The 22,262-nt window shown below is 34.9% G+C and overlaps 1 protein-coding gene across 2 annotated transcripts in view; it reads left to right on the top strand.

Annotated features, from left to right (window-relative positions):
- AP3S1 (adaptor related protein complex 3 subunit sigma 1) overlaps positions 1–20,679 on the top strand; it is a 35,553-nt gene extending 14,874 nt beyond the window's left edge. Inside the window, exons 5-7 of one of the 2 annotated variants that reach the window (XM_065655841.1) lie at positions 7,332–7,439; positions 16,794–16,936; positions 20,613–20,679. In XM_065655841.1, coding sequence (XP_065511913.1) covers positions 7,332–7,439; positions 16,794–16,922 — 237 coding nt within the window. In that variant the 3' untranslated portion in view covers positions 16,923–16,936; positions 20,613–20,679. Of the gene's footprint in view, positions 1–7,331; positions 7,440–16,793; positions 18,048–20,612 lie in introns of those variants that run through there. The other variant, XM_065655840.1, reaches the window with a different exon arrangement.
- Positions 20,680–22,262: the final 1,583 nt, after the last annotated feature.

The raw sequence follows: 22,262 nt of genomic DNA, 5'->3' as shown, positions 1-22,262 counted from the left end.
TTCTTGTATTTTAAGAAGTTGCATCTTTTAGGACTCCTTCTTTGCCTTTGAATGTGCAAATGAAAATCTCCACAGGAGTTTAATGAATGTTTGGAATAAAGTTCAAATCTATTTTATTGTTTCAGTGAGGATACCGTTCCCTGCTAGTAGTGTGGTTCAGACTGTGTGTGCAGTAGTATGCATAATCTAGACTATGATCTTGCTGATATATATATTAGGCCAACATGTAGCAAGAAGAGTTGGTGAGAGACAGTCAGCAGGACTCAGTTAGTTGTAATTAGTTCATTGGGAAATACTATCTCAGAAAGTTACCAGCAAGACACAAAATTAATGGAAGAGGGAGAACATGTGGGCAGTGAGTGATGGGAAAGGGAGTGAGAAAGATCTTTGAGGATGTTTCTCTTCATTCTTCACCTGGGAAATATCCCATTTCCAAATCCCATCTTCTTTTTTGAAGAATACATATTATTTTTAAGAAAACATATTCTTTTTAAGACTTGAAAGCTATGGTGGAACATGTATTTCTGAAGAAAAATAAAATAAGGCGGGAGATGTGTAGTAATTTTGCACATATAATTGCAAAATTGGAGATATCTGAATATTCTCAGAGTAGGACTTAGTTTCAAGAAGTAATTTGTTTTATTTTGTTTATGGTTTGATGTTATATTACTCAGAACTGAAATTGTTACAGGGTTTTCCAGTTAAGGCTGGCAGTTGCCTTTCAAATGCTATGATTATGTAATTTAAATGCTGTGTGGATCTCTCTCTTCTGAATTTCAAACAGACATTATGTATTTTTTCAAACATTTAGAAACAGTCTTGTTTGAATATTCCCAGCTATAAGAAAAAAGTGTTTTATTTATTTACTCTAGTTTTGAGAAATGCTGTTACTACAGTAATCTTTCATTTAAAATGACATTTGCACCTCTTGGTGTTATACCTGAAATACTGAGAATTACATATACAGAATTTATTTCTTCCGTTGCATTTTATGCGTACTGTTGCTTTCTCTGCAGTCACCTTACCCCATCTGTGAACATCTTTTTGCGTCAATGGCAAAAGATGCAAAAAGAAAATAAGACAAAAATCACTAGTGTACTAAAAATAGTAACAAGTATGTGAAGTATTTGGAACTGAATTAGTTTGTTTCAAAATAAGGAAGTTCTTTTGGAAGAAACACTTGTATCTTGACCAGACAGTGGAAGTCAAATGACCTTGAGTAGGTATTTGAACTGATACCATGCTCATGACAAGTCATTAGGATTTCTCACCTGGCTGGAACAGATTTTCTATTTCCAAACCAGCAGATTAAAGTACAAAAGAATTTGAGTGGTTTGTATATTGGCTTCTGAGCTTAAAGAACCGAAATACTGCAATTGTTTTGAGGCAAGGAGTTTGATCTTGAGCTGCAGAATACTTTGGCTGATGTGAAGTCCAAGCTGTTGCTCTGTATCATGTTTCATTCAGTAGCATTCCTTAACATGAGTAATCTTTTACACTTCATAGGAGAAACATCTTTCTGATAAATTGTAGAGAACTTAGGTGTTTCAAAGCAGTATTTTTTTTTAAGAATATTTTATGTTTTATCAGATATGAGATGATATTTTCTTCTTGAAAACTATTTGTCAAACAGAAGCTAAAATTTAAGTGTTTCATTTGATTTAGTAAAAAACTGTATGAGAATCCCTTTAAATGTTTAGGCTAGGGATCTTCAAACTCTGAGGAAAATGTGAACCCTAAATACTAATTAGATATTTTAGCAAAAGTAACCCACTTCCAAAAGAAGAGATCAGTGAAACCCGTTGAGTTAAAAAATTTTTGAACATGTCATTAACCAGTGCAGTGCTTTTTATCTTGAGCGTAAGCCAACAGAAGACTACAGTATAGAAAGCTGAACTTCTGCAGTAGTGCAAGGCTACTATCAGCAGTGCAATAGTATTAATTGTGCAGTTGTGACTAATCTGATGTCATCTTCCTTCTTTTTTTTTTTTTTTTTTTTTCCTTCCAGTGTAGTTAGTTTGTAAGACTTTATACCATAACATAGGATCAAAAATTTTGATTCAGTGCAGGTCAAATTCATTAGCATTCTTGTAGATCTGTAAGAAAAACAAACAAACAAAACCCAGGAAGGTGTATCTGTGAGAAAGAAATTACAGAATTAAATTATCTTTAAACTGCTGATAAGGTCACCTTGTCAAAAAGCAAAATGCATTAAGTCTTCTGAGTTACAACACATTAACTTTCTCTTATCAAATATTTGTGGCCTGGCTTGTGAATAGATTCCAAGTGTTCACTAGGGAAAAGCAGCAACTCCTGCTGGATGTTTCCTCTAGACACAGTCTTAGTTACAGTGGATACTTACATGTGAGAGCTGTTTGGAGTGGAACATTTCAAATATTTGTATTTTGAGTGGTCTGGTGTTGAGAAAAGTGAAGATTGACTAGTTGATTTGTGTGAGAGTTGATCTGTGTCTTCAGTTCTCAATGGAGTTATGGAAGGTAACTTTCTTCCAATCCTGTTGCTAGAACTGCCTAAAAAAAAAGAAATACCTTTCTTGTAAGAAATTATGTAGCATGTAGAAGAGTTAAACTATGCCAACTCAACAGCTCTTGCCTCATTAGTAGCATTTTATGTGGCATTTCTACACGGAAACATTACCTTCATCAGGCAGACATTATACAAGACCCAGCGACGGCTTGTAGTAACCTGAAGCCAAGATACATACTTGTTCAAGAAGAATATTGGTATAGTACTAGAAATATATTTGGAGAATGGAATATAAGTGAGAATGAAATAGTGTTTCTTGAAAACTTGGGGTGTCAAGGAGTGTAGTTTGTGCAGGAGAGAATTGGTGAGGAAGCTGTATTTAGAATTGTATTCATTCTCCTTCTTCCCTGCATCCATCATAATAAGGATAATGGAAATAACTTCCAAAGGCCAGATATTAACATCACTTGTACAAGTATACCGCTGCCCTGTACAGTTATGGCATCGGTGCTATAGCTGGCCAGAAAGCTGAAGTTTGCCTTCTGCACTTTTTTATCTGCAGACAGTGCTCCTTTGTCAATTGCTCCTTAATCTGTAGCTTTCTGGTGTTGCAAACTTCTTTCAGGGCTTATACCAAGGGGAACTGATGCCTTGGTCAGATGCGTTCTTTGAACCTGTAAACCAAGTTCTTTCTCTCAATATCATGCAGTGGTTGCCTTGTTTCATTGCTGTGGTTGAGCTACAACCTTACTTTTATTATCAGTGGTCTCTGTGCTCAAGAAGCCTTTTTTTTTTTTTCAATTTATAAAATAGTAAAATAGTTCAACTTCTTTATTCTTAGAACTGTGAATAATTTACACTGGAAGAAGCTTCTAGAGGCCATGCAACCTAGTTCTTCTGCTCAAGCTTGGTGACTTCTTGAATTTATGTCTGTCTTCATATTATGCAAGATGCATCAGATAGGTCATATCATAGAGTTTTTCCCTGAGCTGTCGTATATAATGTGCCCATTGTAGAGACCTTGCACGACTGCTTTTTTAAGGTGATGTTACCAACTGGGTCTCTTACTGGCACCTATTAAGCAATATCTCTGCATCTTCTACCAGGTTGGAAAAAAAACCCAAACCTGAACCAACCAACCAACCATCCTCCCCCCCGCCCCCACCAAATCCAGTCCACAGTCTTTTGTTCATGCTTTCAGTATTTTAAAACCATATGCAAAGATGCTGCTGCATGTGCTGTGAATTCGTAGTTGAAGGTGTGTGTCATCAAGTAATATGTTCAGTAATATCTACTACCTCTTTCAATCCAAGTGATGATAGACAATATTAATGATGCTGTTTTCTAAAACATTTGGAGGTTTGTTTGGACACATAGCTGCCTGTGATGCTTCCACAGTTATTCTTTAAAGCATTTACTACACCTGAGAAGTAGTAAGTAGCACTCTAGAGGAAAACATGATCTCTGTTATGAGTGGTGTTGACAGGGCTGTAGTTGTTTACCTGTACCTATTAGGAGGGAAAATAGCTACCAAAACTGGCATAATTTAATTACATTTTTTTTAAATGCACCTTGTAATCTATTTCAGAGAAATGAGAACACTTGCCAAAATCTAATCAAATGCACAATCTCTTCAGTCTTTTTGGTGTAGGTTTCATGCAGAGTTCAACCTGGTATCCTAGAGCTTTAATGTCTCAGTATTTCATATCAGTAAGCTGTTAGAAAGAGATTACCTGAGAAAAGAGGTGTCTTCTTTTTCTTTTTCTTTTTTTTTTTTGGTAAAAACGTCACTCATTATCTTTTGTCGTATTTTATAACAGAAATGAATAATCTGTAAAGATTGAGACCTGCTTTTTTACATTCTTTTGTTCTGACCTACTGGACTTCCACAGCTTGTTCTGTGAAGTTTTCTGCCGAATAAGAGTGAAGTAAGCAAAAACTTACTGAGATGTGATTTCTTGCCTCTTCAGTCAGAAATATATATGAATTATTTACATACTTTAAAAGAAAGACCACGTTCTAGAACTTACTAAAGTTTTGAAGAATGTTAAAAGGAAACTGAATTAAATTCCTTTTGTTCTCCAGGATGTAGGCTGGAATTTAGTCTCATGTGTACCTATTAATGCAGTTTCAGGTATCTTCCACAAATTAATGTGTATTCTTCAACAACGGAAGTATAATTTTGACTTTAAAGTGAACAGTTGCTGAATTTTGAAGCTCTTAGTTGAGGCTACAGTTACAGCTGAAATGCCTTCCTTGACATCACCAGCTCTGCCAAAAAGAGCAAAACGAGAAATACTCCCCTAAAATCTGCAGGTGATGACTGATGAAGCCAGGTGCATTTTTTAAAAGAAAATAAAATCCAAATCTATAATCTGCAGTAGCAAGTGATGTTATTTGCACTGTTATGCTGTATTTTTGTTGAGAGATGGAAAAGAACCACTTTAGTGTAAACACTCAGATAAGACTAGTCAGAAAGTTTTCCACTTGGGTGGCGAGAAATGTATTATTTATTAGTCCTTCTAGAGGTCATTCTATAGTGCCCATTCAGAAACTAGAAAAGAAAAAAACCCCTAAATTTCATTACCTTTGAAAAATAGTTGCTTAGTAAATTAATGATAAAATATAACCAAAATTGTCATACAAATCCTGTATTATGAAGACCTTTGTATTTTTTATGCTTTATTTTTGGTGGCTATGTGTATTGTATTAATGATAGCTACTCTTTCAATATTCTGAATCCCACATGCCTTAGAAGTTGTGGAGTAGACAAGAAGGCTAGATAAACCTGTGCAGAAACTTAGAAACATCACTGATCTTGGAATGGAGTGTGATTGTGACTGAAGCTGCAAATCTGTCTACTTCTAGAACACATGTATTGTGCCATCTCCTTCCCAAAGAATTACCGAACTTAATGTTGTGTTGACTGGCTTAGACCCTGATTCTATAACATCTTTAGCCAGACCTCTTCAAAGTGGCAATCTTTATGACCATTACCAGTGGTAGAGATGTGTTGTCTTCTAAATGCCGTTAGTGGTTATTGTTAATTTTTGGTTAAGGAAAAAAAACATGCCATTTTGGTGTCTGTTGTAATATTTGTTTTATAATAGTTTCCATATTAACATCTTTTGATATTTTCTTTTTGATACCAGCAACATCTTAAGTCAACTTCTTGCATCATCAGCTTATATTATCCAGCCTGCCATTTGAGTAAAATTGAGAATTGCCTGAAGAAATCAATATTTTTTCACTTGATTCTGTTGAATACATTGCATCTTTCATCAGGTGTCTGTTAAATAATTCTTTGCAAATTTGTAACAAAATGCAAATTTATGTAAGTTTTTTGGTTTTAGTATTTCAGGTAGCCCATACAATTATTTGCTGACTGCTGTTTATGCACAGCTATGTACTGTTTCCTGATGCTATGAGTGAAAATGAGTTTTCAGTGAAAAGAAGTAAATATTTGTGATCTCTTTCAATGCATTTGGATTATCATGTGGTTTTATATATATATATGTATATATACATATATATATTTCCTGATTGTGGTGCTGAAAAGCTTTTACATTCACCTAATAACAAACCAGGAGTATTAACTATTTGACGCCACTTTTATTAAAATATTTTGCTTTTTAGCTTGGTATGTTACAAGGGACATATATATGCAAGGAGTAAAAGAGTGGCTCAGTAAGGATTGTTAGTCTTTCTCGTAGGCGTTTGATTCTTAAAGCTCTTCTCAGGAGCAATAGGCAGGAAGAGCTGGTTTTGGCCTCTCTAAACAAGTTCATTTTAAATTTCTACTGAAATATACTAATGATTTATCAGGGAAACAACTCTTCAATTTTGTTTTTGAGATATGGCACAAAAATGGAAAGTGCTGTGTTTTTTTGATATACTATTTGCAACTTGTCTTTAGAAATGTTTGATTTAGAGATTTACTTCTATCCTTAATCCACCAGGAAATTGCAAGAATATCCAAGATAGTAGTTGAACTATGCTTTGAAGTATCAGATTGTACCATGTGTTTATTTCAGAAAAGCAATAAAATGTTCCTTGTCTTCGGAATTGTAATGGGATTAATATAATATACATTACGTATGAACTTCGGATTTTTACTAGAAAGTATGTGGAAGCATGTGGGGTTTTTTTCAAAGAAATAGTCTTTAGATAAAGTACTATTACAGACTGTGAAACAGAGATTCGTGAACCAGGGCTCCATCCCCAAAACGGGGTTGCAGGAAAAAGAGATGTTTAGACATACCCATTTAATTAATGTCCCCAGATGGCTTATGTAGTCCTTCCGTTTGAGTCCTAGCTGTCAATCTTAGTCCTAGATGCTGAAGACTTCCTTTTTATGGTGTAGCTTGGCTGTGGGTCAGGTATGTTAATTCTATTTCTAAGCTTAGTCCTGGTACCCTTGGTGGGTGAATATCACTGTGTCTCCCTTCGTAATTCTACCGTGAAGTCATTTGTACACATCTATTTGTGAGAAATTTGTTTAATCTTGTAGAACTTGCTCCTTACAGGTATTACCACTATTGATGCAAATTAGAACTCTTATCCATAGTCCTTGGACAGAAAACAGGTACTGAAAGAAATATGAATGTGGAAATTTCTTCTAGCGTTGATAAGCAAAGTGGTATCTCTGAGTTTGTAACAGAACTAGATACTGAATTAACAAACATCAAGTTATGAACTTTGTTCCCGAATGGTTTTAAATAAATAGCTAACAATTAAATGACTTACGGAATATATGTGTTCCTGTATTTACGAATCTAGATATCATCTGTCCACATGTGTGTAGGACATTTTGTGGTTTTAAATCTTCCTTTGGTCTTTTTTAGGTCCATAATATATTGGCTGAAATGGTCATGGGTGGAATGGTTTTGGAGACGAACATGAATGAAATTGTCACTCAGATTGATGCTCAAAATAAACTGGAGAAATCTGAGGTAAGAGTGATGCACTGTGTAGTTTTGGAAATGAAAATTGTAGTAGCTGTAGTTGTAGTTTGTACAGTTGTAGTTGTAGTTGTAATTAATGCATGCTATAATGCTGTTTGCCCTTCAGTAGCAAAGTATATACAGCTGCTTGCTTATAATGCTAAAAATTGACAATGTATCATTAGGCTAGGATGTTGTACTTTTCATCAGAAGTAATAATTGATTAGAGTTGCTACTGATTAGTTTTTGTTATTTGTGTTTAATAGCATTGTGCACCATTGCTATTGAGATACATCTGTAGTTCTCTAAGTTTCTCTTGCAGAAAGCATCTTATTTCCAGTGTATTTGTTATGCTGGACTAGTGGCCATAACACTTAAGTGAAATCAGGTAAAGAACCAAAGTGTGCATACAAAGACTACGTATTCCTGTCTGCTAGTGTGTTTCTAGCACCTGAAATAAATCGCAGCATATTTAGTGTCACAATAGTACTGCAACACAAAATGATAAATTGGACTGAAATGGACTAGATAGACTTTAAAGCCCAGTTTTAGACCCTTTAAGGTAAAAATGAATTCTGCCATTTTGGTAATCTGAACATTGGGTCTTCAATTAAGCAGATTACAGTGAGAAAATGGTATTCTGTATATGTCCATAACAGTCTGAGGGATACTCACATAGGTTGTGGGTATCCCTTTTCACTTCAACAATTGTTGCATTTGTGTTTAGGAAAGAAACTTAGGCTAGGAAAGGATTTTAGAATTACTTCAGCTATGACACAGACTATTGTTGTTCTTTTAACATCACCAGACATGCCTCCTAAGCCAAAATACTAGTAGTACATCTTAGCTAAATGTGTGATTTATTCTTATTGATGAGAGTCATTCCACAGAAGAACACATAATCTGATTTTTGAAGAGTAATATTAGAATTTCTAAACAAACCTTTGCTTGAGTTGGAGACTGTTTCTAAGTTGAAGTCAGCTGAGTAGATTGAAATATTGCAGGTGGCATAAATATGAGCTAAATGACGTTTTAGGAGAAGACCCAGAGAACTTCCTAGTTTGAACTGCAACAAAGAGAAAAATTAATTCTTCAGCTTTTTTGTAGTACAATACATACTGTTCTCCTAATGCTGCAATTTCACGCAGACTGCACCACCTCAAGTCTCTTCATACATTTAATTGCCTGTTTTGCACAACTTCCAAACTGTATCCAACAACAGGACAACACTGTGAAAAACAGGAAGAAGCTAGGTATGATATGATACAGCGCATAGCAACATACATCCAAAAGGATTATATTGTAGATTATGAAGGTGTCCAAAACATTCATGTTAACATTTTTCTCAAACTCAGAATGAACCATTGGTCACAGAAATGAATATTTGGAATTATTCTCATAAATTTTTTACTACATTTGAATAATTCTATATACATATATTTTTCTTTATTTGATGGAAAAGTAACATAGTGTCGCAAAAACTGAACTTACTGACCGGCTGTATTCTACCGTGTATTATGTACATATCCGTTTTACCTAAAAATATTTAATTAAAGTATTTATTCTTAATTATGTGAATTCTGTTGCCAAATCAGTGGTAGACCAGTCTCTGACTAGTCATCTGAAACTCATTGTTTCAGTGCAGCCAGCTGCAATACTTGCTGTTTTCCTTTTTTCATCAGTCAGTTATTCTTTCTTTTAAGATGCTTTTAGTATAAAAATAGGTGGTAGGAGATACCAAAAAACACATAGAGCTCAGAGCATATGTAAGGCAAATAGCAACTTGTTCCTTTACATTCAGCAATGAATTATAGAAGGTAAAGAAATAGCAGTGACAAATTAAAACACCTGGTGGCTGGGATGGAGTAGAACATTTCACAATCTGCTCACCAGAAATGCATTTTTTTTGTTAGTTCAGTGACTGTTTCTTTTCAAATGTAACAGTTACTGTAATGTTCAGATACTGCATAATATCTGGTAACTATTTCCTCAGATCATTAATCATTTGTTTCATGTATATCCATAGAAATTTCCTGATTGCTATTTGTTTTCCTTTTGTATTTTTGATCAAGATAGTAAATCTTTGAACATGTCTTTCTTGAACATGTATTTTCAAGATACGAGCAAATCCAGTTCATGTAATTCCGAACCAGTTAATAATATTTTTGAACGCTGGTCACTAAGAAATCAAAACTAGTGGATCTTCTTAGTTTTCTTTAGTTTTTTAAAAAATAAATTATTTTTTAAATTTAGAAATTACATTATATATTATATATTCAGAAATTATTTATTATATTATTATAGGGCTGCCACCTATGCCATAGTACTCTTGCTTCAGTCTGTTTGCTTTGTTAGACTCTGTCATAGTTTTTGCATCCTTAAAATAGCTGCTTAAAGTTGCCTTTTGTAGCTGAAAAGATGAACCTTGTAAAGTTGTAATAAGCTACATTTTCAGAAATGTTTTAAATTTTGTATTGTGCCCACCTGGCTTCCCTTAATATAAAAAGTTCAGCCATTTGACATCAGGTGTTTGTTTAGTTGTGTTTTAGGTTTCTAAACAGGCTTTCAGTTAGAATTCAGTTAAGAAGATTGAATGTATTTTTAAAATTCACAAATACTTGAGCAAAGCTATCAAGTCAAAGAATTTGTTAATGCTTTCAACAGAGATTAATTACTTAAACCACTATGAGGGAGTCCCTAGCTTTGATTTCTGATTCAGCTCTTACATTGCTTGGATGGGCTACAAAGGAAATTTTATTTTTACCCTGAGAAATGTTTTAAATGCATTTCCCTACCTTTCAGTTTAGTGTTTATCTGTGAATGGATTTGTGGTCAATCCTCCTGAAGCCAAAGGATCATTGTCATTAAGGGAGGGGATTTTTGGGAGAGGGGTCATTGGGATTTTATCCAGAGCCTCTGGAAGTTTCATAGGTGAACCTGGGCTACCTCTTCTCTATTTGGAGTGTTCAACTATGTGTGATTTAGACTTTTAAGTTGGACCTCATTTTTTTCCGAACCTCCTGATCTTTTCTAGCTCTTTCCATTCTTCTCTCTTACAGAGCTTTATCTTTCAGTCTCCCAGACAGGACAGGTAGACAAAGGTATTGCTGACTTTTAGAAAAAAATGTACTTTTAACAAAAAGGGAAAGCAAAATGATGTCAAAGGCAATAAATTATGTAGGCCAGACTCAAAAATTATGTGTAAAAATACCCATACTAGTCCTTGTAGCCTACTTTTTGTGCTAGTTTCTTCTTGTAATTCCCTCATCTTTTTATTGGCTATAGTGTATTTTACTAGCATTCCATTGACATCATATTTTTTTTTTATTTCTCTTCCTGCATTTTAGAATTTAACTTTTCTTTCTATCATTGTTTAAGAAACTTGTATGAATATTAGCAAAAAACCTGCAAAACTAATCTGAATAAAAATTGAATACAGATAACAAAATATGATGTGATGACGTAACAGAAATAGGTTCCTTATTGGGAGAATTTTGTACCTGATAATCTAAGATAGGTAATATGAACTGTAGAGCATCACCTTTTAGTATTTCCAAGTGAAAACAAAGAGCTTTATCTGCTTACAAAGATAAGTTTCAGAATAAGTTTCAGGTGAATGTAACTTAAACAAACAAACAAGCCCACAACACCAAAATCAACAAACCAAGCAGCTCAAATAGTTTTATACATACAGAATAAAATTATCAGTGGAATTTGTAAAAATGATGTAGAAATACCAGAGTTGATCTTTGAACCTTAAGCATATCAAACATAAAATGAGAAAGGCTGTCAGCGTGTACTCAGCTTCAGATGTACATTTGCTGCCCTTGCAATCTGAATCACTGATTTTGCTTTAAGAAATCTTGGTAACTGCAGTAACTGAACGTGAATATTAACAAGGAACTGAAAAAGGAGGAGGAAAATTTATGTTTGAAGTTCAGCTTATGGTCATTGTCCACTGTCATTTGCTGTTTGAAACATTTAATTCAGCTCAACAGTTGCAATGTCAGTCCATGTTAGTTGCAGTACTTCAAAATTCATTTCCACTCATTTAAGTATCTGTGTATTCAAACTGCAGGTATTTTAAATAGCTGGAATCTTAAGCAGATGAAATTTGTTTAATTTATTAATAGCTTTGCTCTTTACTTTTATATGATCTTTCTAGGATAAAGTAATGTAATAGCTTTAAGATTTAACAAATATAATTCTGTAATTGGATTTAGTAACACTAAGTTGTAAAGCATTAGCTAAAAAATATTTTTGGGTAGTATGAAACTTTTACCTAAATTTGAAGTATGCGATAGCACATGAAGAAAAACAAGCAAATGACCTTCCTCTGCCTAATATGTCAGTACTTGTAACATATAATGTGTATTTCATCATAACACTAGGGAGCTTAATTTCAGGTTTGTTTTGTTTTTGTTTGTGCAAAGCTACTTTTCTTTTTCTCTATTCTGCTCACACATATTCTGTTTTTATTTTTGGGTCTGGCAATTAAAAACAAAGAAACAAATAATTAATCATTCCCATCCATTACTCTCTTTGTGATTCAAGTGCTTAAAATTTCCAAGAGTATGTCTTAAGTCTTCTTATCTGTTTGGCCTCATTTTGATATACTTGCAGACTTCATTTTGTTTTTTCTCTAATTATGTTCATTTATTTAACTTCATAAGCAGGGGACATGATCATTCCTTTATATTATGTATTGCATCCTTTCATGATTTCATAACCCTGCTGCTTTGAAGTCATACTTGTTCTGGAAAGAAGCATTGGTATGAAACACCAGCAGCAGAAAGGTCCTAGTACCTCCGAAATATCTGGAAAAGGGTGGCTTATTTTGCAAAGCATTAGCCTTCGTTATTTTGTTTTCCAGTAGCCTGTGTATTTTTATATGTTTATTTTAGCGATAGCTAGCTCTATGTAGAGTTGTTTGGGATGACGGTTTGAATTTTTTTTTCTATTTGTATATGTATATTAACTACGTTTGTGATGTGCAATACTTTCTCCAGATGATCTTAATTTATTTTTAAAGAGTAAAACAATGTTTCTGGGATCACTTTCATATAAAGTGGGGCATTATGAGAAAGGGCGATGATAAGAATGAAGAAAATTAATTCCTGTAGTGATAAATAATGACCCAAGTAAAGTAACAACAGCTCACATTTCTCACTTGATAGACTAGAACCAGTAGAAGTTCTGTTATTAAATGTGTCTATTTCAGTTTTTAAAATAGCATTATTGTTTTGCATATATGCCATTGCTCTTTCACTTTAAAAGTATATGAGCATGTTTAGAAGCATTTTTTGCAGTAACTGAATCTAAAATTGTAACATAGCATTTCAGCATTAAAGTACAACCTTCAATAACAAATGAAATGGAGAATACAAAGCAGCTGTGGCAAAAAATTTGTATTGGCTTATTGTAATACCACCTGTATGCAATTCGTACTGTATTTCCAAAATTTCATTAATATGTCTTTAGAAGTTTCATTTCACTAGCTTAAGTCATTTGCTTGCTGTGACAGACTATTACTCATTCATTGCATGTTTAAAACTTGCTACATGGTGGTTGTTGTGGTGGGATTTTTTTTGTTTGTTTTGGGTTTTGGTTTAGTTTTTGTTTTGTTTTTTCCAAGTGAAACAGTTTTTTCTTTGCACTTCACCAACTTACCTGCTCAATTATTTGATAAAAAAGGCAGTTGAAACTTGTCCAGTTCATTGTTACAGTGGTGGCTCTTTTAATCAGGTACCTATGTAAAACTCCTTAAATCACACTGCACTGGAAGTACTTCTTTGAGTACATTCGTGTGTAAATACAGTTCACTTTCTGTAAAAGAAATTATAAGTAAATGGAAGGACTGCATACTGGTTGCTTCTTCAACATGCTAAAAAGGAATGCTAAGACATTTGGATATAATAGCATTTGAAATAATGTATTAGTTATGCAGTTTGGGAGTTTAAGTACTTTTCAGTTATTTTATCTATTAGATATTTTTACAGACGGTTTGCTCTGTCTTAGAAATACTATATGACTGTCTTGTGTTTGATAGGGTTGACATTAATTCTAATAAGTAGCATTCTGCTATGCATACTATGTATACATTGAATTACAAATACACTTACTACAGAGAGTTATAGTAGAAGAGAATGTAATAGTTTGAAAATTTCTACTCCAGCAAATGATAGTGAAAGACAATCTGGGGGGAAAAAAAAAAAAAAAGAGGTAATCTGAAATTCATAGTACTTTTGTCAGGGATCTTCACTGATCCTGATCCAGAACTGTCCTTGTGAAATGTGACTATTGCAACTGTATAAGGGGGTGGAAGGGCAATGGTCATGTCAACTGTGGTATTTTAAATAATTCTCAATTATGTCTCCATTGTATCCATGCCATTGGGGCGGGAGGCAGGGACTGTAAGTCTGTGTAAAGAGGATAGCTGCAGGTAGGTAAAAATAATGACCAGTTATACTAAAACTTTTATTTGTCCATTAAGAATAATTAACTTCCATTAAATTAGGGTAAGGAATCTACATCCTAGTCACCTAGAAGGCATCTCTCTTTTGAATTGCCAGCCATGCCTGTTTGTGTGGACCGTGTCCATCACTTAACGATATTCTTCTGGTTTCCCATTGTTTCAGTTACAAATTATATAATTCATTGCTTTTGTTACTACTTTATTAGTATTTTCATCTCCTCTATGGAAAACAGTTTACATTGCCCCACTTTCATTTATGCTTAAAGAATTTTGCTCCAGTTACCGAATACAAAATTTAAAGGATAGAACCAAATAAAATGGAAATGCATTTATTGTTTCATGTGTGAAACTTCACTGGTAGTTACCTCTTGATTTCAAATTAGTGTTTCCAAGTTCTCAAACACAAAAGGACAATGTTGAGCAGCTTCATATCTTCTGCACTGTTTTTTAATAAATAGCACGAAATTGCAGTGTCTAATGCTGCTACTTTTAAGATATTGCAGATTCAGGGAGGCAAATTGAGGATACTTGCATTTCTTAATACTACTAGTGTTAGGTCCAGATTTTCCCCTTCATGAAGGTATTGCAATTGAAACAGCCTCTGAAGTGAATGACCTGACGGTCTTGGTGATAGTAAGGGAAACCAAGGAAAAAGAGGCTTTGAAAATAGGTTTTTGCACCTTTTGAGTTGTATTTAGTCTGCACTTTTGAGAACTGTTAATTTGGATTATGTTTGAGCCAAAGTGAGAGCGAATTACTTGGTGGCATTAGAGGTTTAAGATCTCTTGAGCTTTCTCCTCCACCCCCACATGCCTCTCCCAACTTTGGCATGTCTCATGTGTGTCTGGCAGGGGGAGTGTTGTAATGGATGACTCATGGCTTTCTGGTCTCTGTTCCTGGTACTGGGAATCCTCCTGTGACTAAAACCTAGGGATTTATTATGCTTTAGGATTAGTTCAAAATGAGAAACTTTAACCAGTTTTGTTTTCACTATGGGTTACGTTTTTGAAGGGAGAAGGAGAACAGTAGATAGGATTTTAAGAGGAAATCTTATGCCATGGGAATCTTACATTTATTTCTTACAAGAGACTAGTAAAAGGGAGAATTTTTTTTTAACAACCTTCAAAAAAGTAGAGTTGTTATCTGAGGAGAACATGGGGTGTCTGTCTCCTTCTGTGCAGAAGTGCAGGTGGACACCATGGAAGTCAGGTGTACTCCTCAGTAATTATACCCCATAATTGCAATGAATTTCAGTGAAAATCAGGAATCTGAAAAGGTTATACTTGGAAGAGTAGTCACCTACCGACACTATTTAATGATCAGATATGATAACAAACTTTTCCAGGAGTTTTTCTTCTTTTGTTTTGCTGTATTTCTTGCTCGGAATTATTTTATCTACAAATGCACTGGTTTATTCAGTCTTTGACACTCTTGTAATGAAAGTCCTTCCATTTCTACAGGTTTAGTCTTTTGTTTAACCAGTGCTTAGCATGTTGCTTTGTTTTGTGTGAATTTTTGCATCTTACTGGACCTGCAAGATGCCACACTCTAAAACTGTAGTAGTTCTGAAAATCACTTTGTGCTTTTCCTTCTTTTTGAATATTTTTAATTCTACTTTGAAAATATAAAAATAAAAAGTTAACTTTTTAACATAATCACGGAATTTGGAATATAATGTCTTTTTCTGCAAATAAGAGCTGTGTTTTTAAAATATTCGAGGATTTTTTTCCCAGCAAGAACAAAATTTTTTTTTTCACTTCTGTGGCAAACCTGATTGAAAACTCCACAGCTAATTCTAAATACCCATAGAAAATCTCAACTTTTAGGAGACGCATTTCCATACTTAAGATGAATGGTACCTTTTCTACACAGCATCAAATACAGTAACTGAATTACTGGCGTTTTTCTAATATTCCTTAAAGTGGGAAGGTTTTGAAGAGATGTTCTTCAGAAGTAATAAGGAAAGATCTTGTTTTGCATGTCTTCAGGCCTCTGAGCTGTAAATAATCTTTGTTCACGTTTCAGTGATATACTCTAGTGTGTAAACTTGGCAGTTATTTTATCTAATAGGTAGAACTAGATGGAAGTCGGTAATGAACATAGTTCTGTATTGTAGAACTTGCATATTTATACAGAAAGGCTCTGGCTTTAAGTGAAGAGAGAGTACGTGCTGTAGAGGTCTTTAATAGCAAATAGGTACTTCAACATTTAATTTGGCATAACCAGATTGTTATATGTTGTTGTGGTGTGCCTGAAGGTACAGTTATGTTAGCATATAATTAGATACCGTGGGACAGCAGATTATTCCAGTTGGTCTATAGGAACGATCTGTCTGCGTGCTTATTATCACCCACAAATGTAAGATGTTTATCCTTTTCAGTTTCAGCTAAGCCACCTTGAAATACCTTTCGTATACATATGTATATTCATTTAGATTAGTAACATGGTACAACTGACATTTAGTAGCTTGTTACTTTGAGGTTACATGTTCTGAACCTGTAACCACTGTTAGTCAACTATGAACCATGTGAACTTTCAGAATAGGTAAGAGACAAAGACAGCAACTGGACTTCAAATACCTCTAGATTCCGTGTTCTGTAACCTACACATTACACATGCTTGGATAAGCCTCCTATTCCTCCCCACATACTTTTCCATCAAGTTGACATTATGTGTTTTGCCTTATGAAAAGGAATGTGTGAACTGTTTTCTCTTTCTGGTTTAATATATCCAAATAACCCATTTCATCCCAAACACTATTACCATCTGGTCTTTCTAATTGTGTAACCACGGAAATACTTGAAAAGTTAGTTGTCTGTGTATACTGCTAGTGAAACTTCTTGTGACCAACTTTGCCTCACTTGCATTTTTCCTCACTTTATACACAGGCTGGTTTAGCAGGAGCTCCAGCCCGGGCTGTTTCAGCTGTAAAGAATATGAATCTGCCAGAGATCCCAAGAAATATTAATATTGGTGACATCAGTATAAAAGTGCCAAACCTGCCCTCTTTTAAATAACATGGCTACTTCAGGTAAAACCAAGGAAGAAATGTAATAGAGATTTACTGCATAATTGTTTACTAAATAACGACATGTTGTACTTTTACTATTTGGATAAAACTCAAGGTACTGTATAGACATAACTTGAAAAAATCAGTGTGTGGAGTTGAATGTTGCTTTTGTCTTGTTTGTGAAATTAAAGGAAATGGGTAGTTCCCATGTGATTTCTAAATTACATTCCTATGCCCTTGTAAGGCATATCACTGTGTCTCGGCTGCTGCAGTATTTTGGGAAAGTATTTAAGATGTTCTTTACTTTGTATAACCTATAATGCTGAGGTTTTTTGTATATTCACTAAGGTCTATAATTAGTGTATTCCTTAACTACTTCTGCTGTTAGTTATGATTATTTAAGTGCAAATGTTGCATGAAAACATTAAACTCTTGTTTTGTTTAAATAAAATCATAACAAACTGGACTTCTAAATACCTGTTTGTCAGAAATCTACTCTTTGCAATAAATCATGTAATTTCCTATTCATTGAGCCAATTGACTATATATGAATACTGTTGTAGCAAGCATTAATGTTGTAGTTTAATCTCTGAAGGAATTACACGGGGTTATTGTATCGAGCATATTGGCTCTTTACATTTCTCACAAAAGCTGTTCATTATTATTCTGAAGGAAAAACTGCCTTTACTGAAGATCTGATGACTTCTGTTTACATATAGGTGTTGAGAAGATACTTACACAATCTGATAGACTTTCTCTGATGGTCTGACATTATTTTGGAAAAAAAGGTCTCTGCAGTTGCCCTGTGTGTTGTGAAAAGTACAGAATGGGCTGAGGAGACTGGGCAACTCAGAACTGTAAACATGAGGGTATCAAGTAATGTGAAAAGAAAGGAACTCTGGAAAGATAAATGAGGATGCTTTAATAGGGCTTCTGTGCCTGGTGACATTTGTGATTATCTACTTTGAGAATTAGATTTATGAGATGCTTAGTATTGTTAAGACCTCAGAGGATCTAAGTGCTATCACCTCTGTGTAAGTTACTCAGCTCTTAAACTCTTCTGTGATCTAAAAAAAATAAAAGGGGATAGTGACTGGTTTTTATAATCATGCTCTTAAGCTCTGTGTGATGTACAAGTCTGTTTAAATGAATAATAAAAATATCATTGAGATATTTAAGAATTCCTGTGAAGTTGTTTTTTTTTTTTTTTCCAAAAGAATTAGAGTTAATAAAGTATATGAAATACAATAACATTGTGTTAAGGACAACAAACTTCAGGACTAGCCTGAGAGGTCCCATGTTACTTCAGAAGTCTGGATGTGGTGTAAACGAAGCATTCTTTTCCTTTGAGTTGAGTGTGAAGACATACCCCATAGCATAAACTTGGAATCACATTACATTCTCAGTTTGATCCATAGCAACTATCATTGGTACCTTTTGAGAGCATTTGACAGAGAAAAAGAGAAAGAGAAATTACTTTTGAAGAAGAAAATCTGATACAATCCAAGGAATTTAAATGTACTTCTTAAGGTGGGGTTGGGAGAAACAATGTATATTGTTCGTATTACACTGAATAAGCATCAGGTAACACTATTTTATAAACACTTTTGAAAACAGTATTGCCCTCTCCATGCCTCTTGAAAAGAATATTTATTCTTCTAAGTTAGCTTTCTTAGTTTGAGGCTTCAGGAAATTTCAGGTGGGGTTTAACTAGATAACTGCCACTTTGTCATTTCCACTGAAGAAACTGAAAGAATGAAAAGTGCAGCATTTTTTTTTCCCTATGGAGTATTCTTTACTATTCCCAAGTTAGACAGCTTAGCTAGTACAAATCTGGAACTGTGATAATTTCATCTGCTTTTGCCAACTTTTGTTTTTCTACTTAATGTATAGACCATATGGCATTCAAAGTAAAGATCTTGAAAATTATCGGCGTTGTTCGCCCTATGAGGACTTTAGTTAGTGCTGCTGCCAAAGGAAAAATGCGAAGCTTTGAAACATTTAGTGCTCTGACCTACAGATAGTTTTTCTGGCTATATATGAAAGGAGCTCACAATTTCAGAAATTCTCCTTAGTCCTCTGGTTTTTGTCTCACTTTTTTTCCACTTGTTCATTTTCAGATTCGTAAGCTTATGTAGATAAAATGTTTCTCATTCCTCACAGGGAAATCTTTGCTGGGTTTATTAAAATAAAATAATTTTCCAAGTCCTTGAAGAAAATAGTATGTCTAAGATGCATCTTGACATAAAGTATATTTCAGATTAATTTCATAACCCCTTATCTGTCAATAACCAGGCTTTCATTCATTTTAGTGAACTACATCTTAGTTCTTAGCAGTGATATGACTATTATAAAGCTTTTTTTTTTTAGCTTTGTGGTTTGCATTACTGTTGTTTATGCTATCTTTCTCTCCTACCTGTCAACATGGCTTCTGCTGGAAAGGATTTTTCTCTGGACAGCTCTTCCATAGACACCAGACTTTTCAAGAAGCTTCTCTGTGACTAACAACTGGAGCTTCGTTACTCGGAATATTCTTGGATGGGAAGAAATTCTTAGATTTTTCATAGCAAAGTTGCATTCCTTTTAAAGATAAATTCTCTCGCACACAGAAGAGGTACCATACAGAAAGCCTGAATGGTAGTGGTTTTTTCTTAAATAAAAACAGATGGTATGACAATGTGGGCTTCCTCAGGGGAGCTGAACCTGTCTGTTTGCCACACCTTTGCCAGAGGAGCATCTCTAGTTTGCCGGGGAGATATTATCCTCTTACGATGTCATTTGACACTGACAGGCCTTTTAAGCGAAAACCAGTCAGAGGAAGATATGGGATACTTGATTGACAGAAACTGTGGAAATTGTATCTTACTCTTGACCTTCTAGGGCTTACCTTATATTGCAGATATTCAGAGCTTTTTCACAGTGCTGATCTGCTTGTATTCATCACCATCATGAGAACGATGTGCCTTTTTAATTCTTTCTATTTCACTAGTGTCCTATTAACTACTGCATAGGGTTTAAAATGGAAATAAGTGTGGGCTGTAAATGATTAAGCTCCTGATTAGAAATTTAAATGTCTTAATGCTTTTGTAACCCAAACAAAACCAAAAACACCTTAACATATATATGTATACATATGTGTGTTTATAGATGTATCAGTCTTTTGCACTAGCTGTTGTTAAAAATGAGACAAGGTCATCTTGAGTCATATTATAGCTGCAGAAGCCAGGCAACTGATTTGCAATACTCACCTCCATAGGGCCTACCTTTTCAGTGATGTTTATCGAGATGCTAGCATGTGTAAATGAATCACTGAAAGCCATTTTTCCTAACCCTGGGCATTTCTTAGAACTGCAAATGAAACATTATTAAACAGTAGCTGAGACTATTCGGTACTTACGCTATCCAAGACAACACTTCGTGTTGGTTTCCCACCTCAGATTTTCTTTCCTATTCAATTCAGTTTCTCTGCTAGTGAAATTCTCTAGGGAGAAACTTTTTCATGTGATCATAGCAATTTAACTGTAGTAGGTATTTTCTGTACTACTTTTTTGTAGTCCTTGATAAATCACACAGAGATGATTTTAAGGAGACTGTGTAGCATTAGTAATACAAAACAGTAATTAAGCCTTCAGGATGTCTTAACTAATCTATTTTTCCTTCATTTCCCCACACCTCCTGTTTTTCTGTTGTCTGAAAGTCCCTGTATCACAAGTGGCTACTCGTCTCAATGTTTCACAAGGTAAATATTTTCCATATTTGTTTGTATTCTGGGGATTCAGGGTGAAGTGCCCTCAGAAAGCAAGCTTGAGGCTTGGGAGTAGTGGCTGTTCACATTGCCTGTCTCCAAACTGTGACTGTCTCTCTCATTATGAATTATGCCTTTCAAATTCAGATGTATTTATTGTGAAACTTAATAATGGGGAGAAGATTAAGTCTGATTAGCCTGTGTGAGCAACCGCTAGTTCTGGCAAGTAATTTTTTTTCTTTGAGAAGAAAAGATACGTACTGGGGTAGAGACTCTCAAGTGTTAAGGGGAAAAGTGTTGGAATTGTTTTCCTCTCAGAAGCCAAAGACTTTCTCTGAAGGGCCATGTGGAGCAGACAGATTATTTTCTTCCTTCTTGCAAGAGGGATGCTGCTAAAGAAATGGAGAAAAGGCAGAAAGGATAAAAGTCTCAAAAAGTGAGCGGACATTCTCAGCTGCATCCACAGACTTGAAATGGAGCAGCTAGTTTTCTTGCTGGGGCAGCAGCAATGGGTACTACTGGAAAAATCTTTTGACTTTTTCACTAAAAGAGAAGTATCTCCTGTTAGAATCAGCTGAGGATGCTGTCTGCAGTATTGACAGCACAGGTACTGTGTCTATGCGCTCCCGTCTCCTCCCTGAACACTGAAGTACTGTTTTGCATGTATTTTGGGAAGAGAGAATATTTTACAACATTACAAGTGTATACAAAATTCCACCTCTTAAACAGATGTTGCTGCTCTGATTTATGCTGCTTGACAGGAATGGATGGAGGAAAGTGTCACTCATTGCAAGGCAGAAACAGGTTCAAACCAGAAACTCAAACAGGTGCTGCCTTCCTGTGAGCACATTTGACCTTTTCTTTCTAGTAGCACATTCCAATAAATGCAAAAATTAGTCCTAAGTTTTACTTCGGCCTGTGTTGACAGTTGAATGAGAACTTGCTAATTTTCTAAGGGCTACCTCATAAAGTTCCTTGATACTGAATTATAGAGTATATGGTGCATAAAATACTGAAGGAATTGGAAATTAAAATGTCACAAATCAAATAATTGTCTGTTTTTATTTTTAAAGAAAAACAGACCCTAAGTCTTGTACAAACTATATTTCTCAACTTATGCCCAGAGTATTCATAATTTTACTAGGAACCAGGGAAGCAGCCAAATACTGCCAAAACTGACAAAAGGTGAACAATTAATTTCACAAAAAAAGATCTTTTGTTATTTACTTTTATGATTAGCATAACAAATTGTAAATCTCTCTTCCTCTCCATTTAAGGAAATGATCTGTCCTTGCAATTGTTGATGTTCAATGTTTACCCAAAATGCTCAGTGAGCTTGGGTAATGTTATTACCTCCATTCTGTGGGTGGAAACGCAAAGCTGGTCATACTGCAGTGTCAGCTTAGAAGCCACGTCTTGTCTGCAGAAGCTTTGACCTTGTGGTGCGTTAGGAGTGCTGCGACAGTGCAGTGTGACTGGGGGGGAACTGGAGGTCGAGACATCCCCTCTTTGTGCAGACCGCGTGTGCCTGTGACTGGAGTGCTAGAGGCATTTGAGTTGATCCCTGATCCATCCATGAAGCTGTGCGACAGGCACACTTGT

The sequence above is a fragment of the Caloenas nicobarica genome, chromosome Z (genome assembly GCF_036013445.1).
Source record: "Caloenas nicobarica isolate bCalNic1 chromosome Z, bCalNic1.hap1, whole genome shotgun sequence".
In the NCBI taxonomy this organism is placed as follows: Eukaryota; Metazoa; Chordata; class Aves; order Columbiformes; family Columbidae; genus Caloenas; species Caloenas nicobarica.
This window is presented reverse-complemented; position numbering and strand designations above follow the sequence as displayed.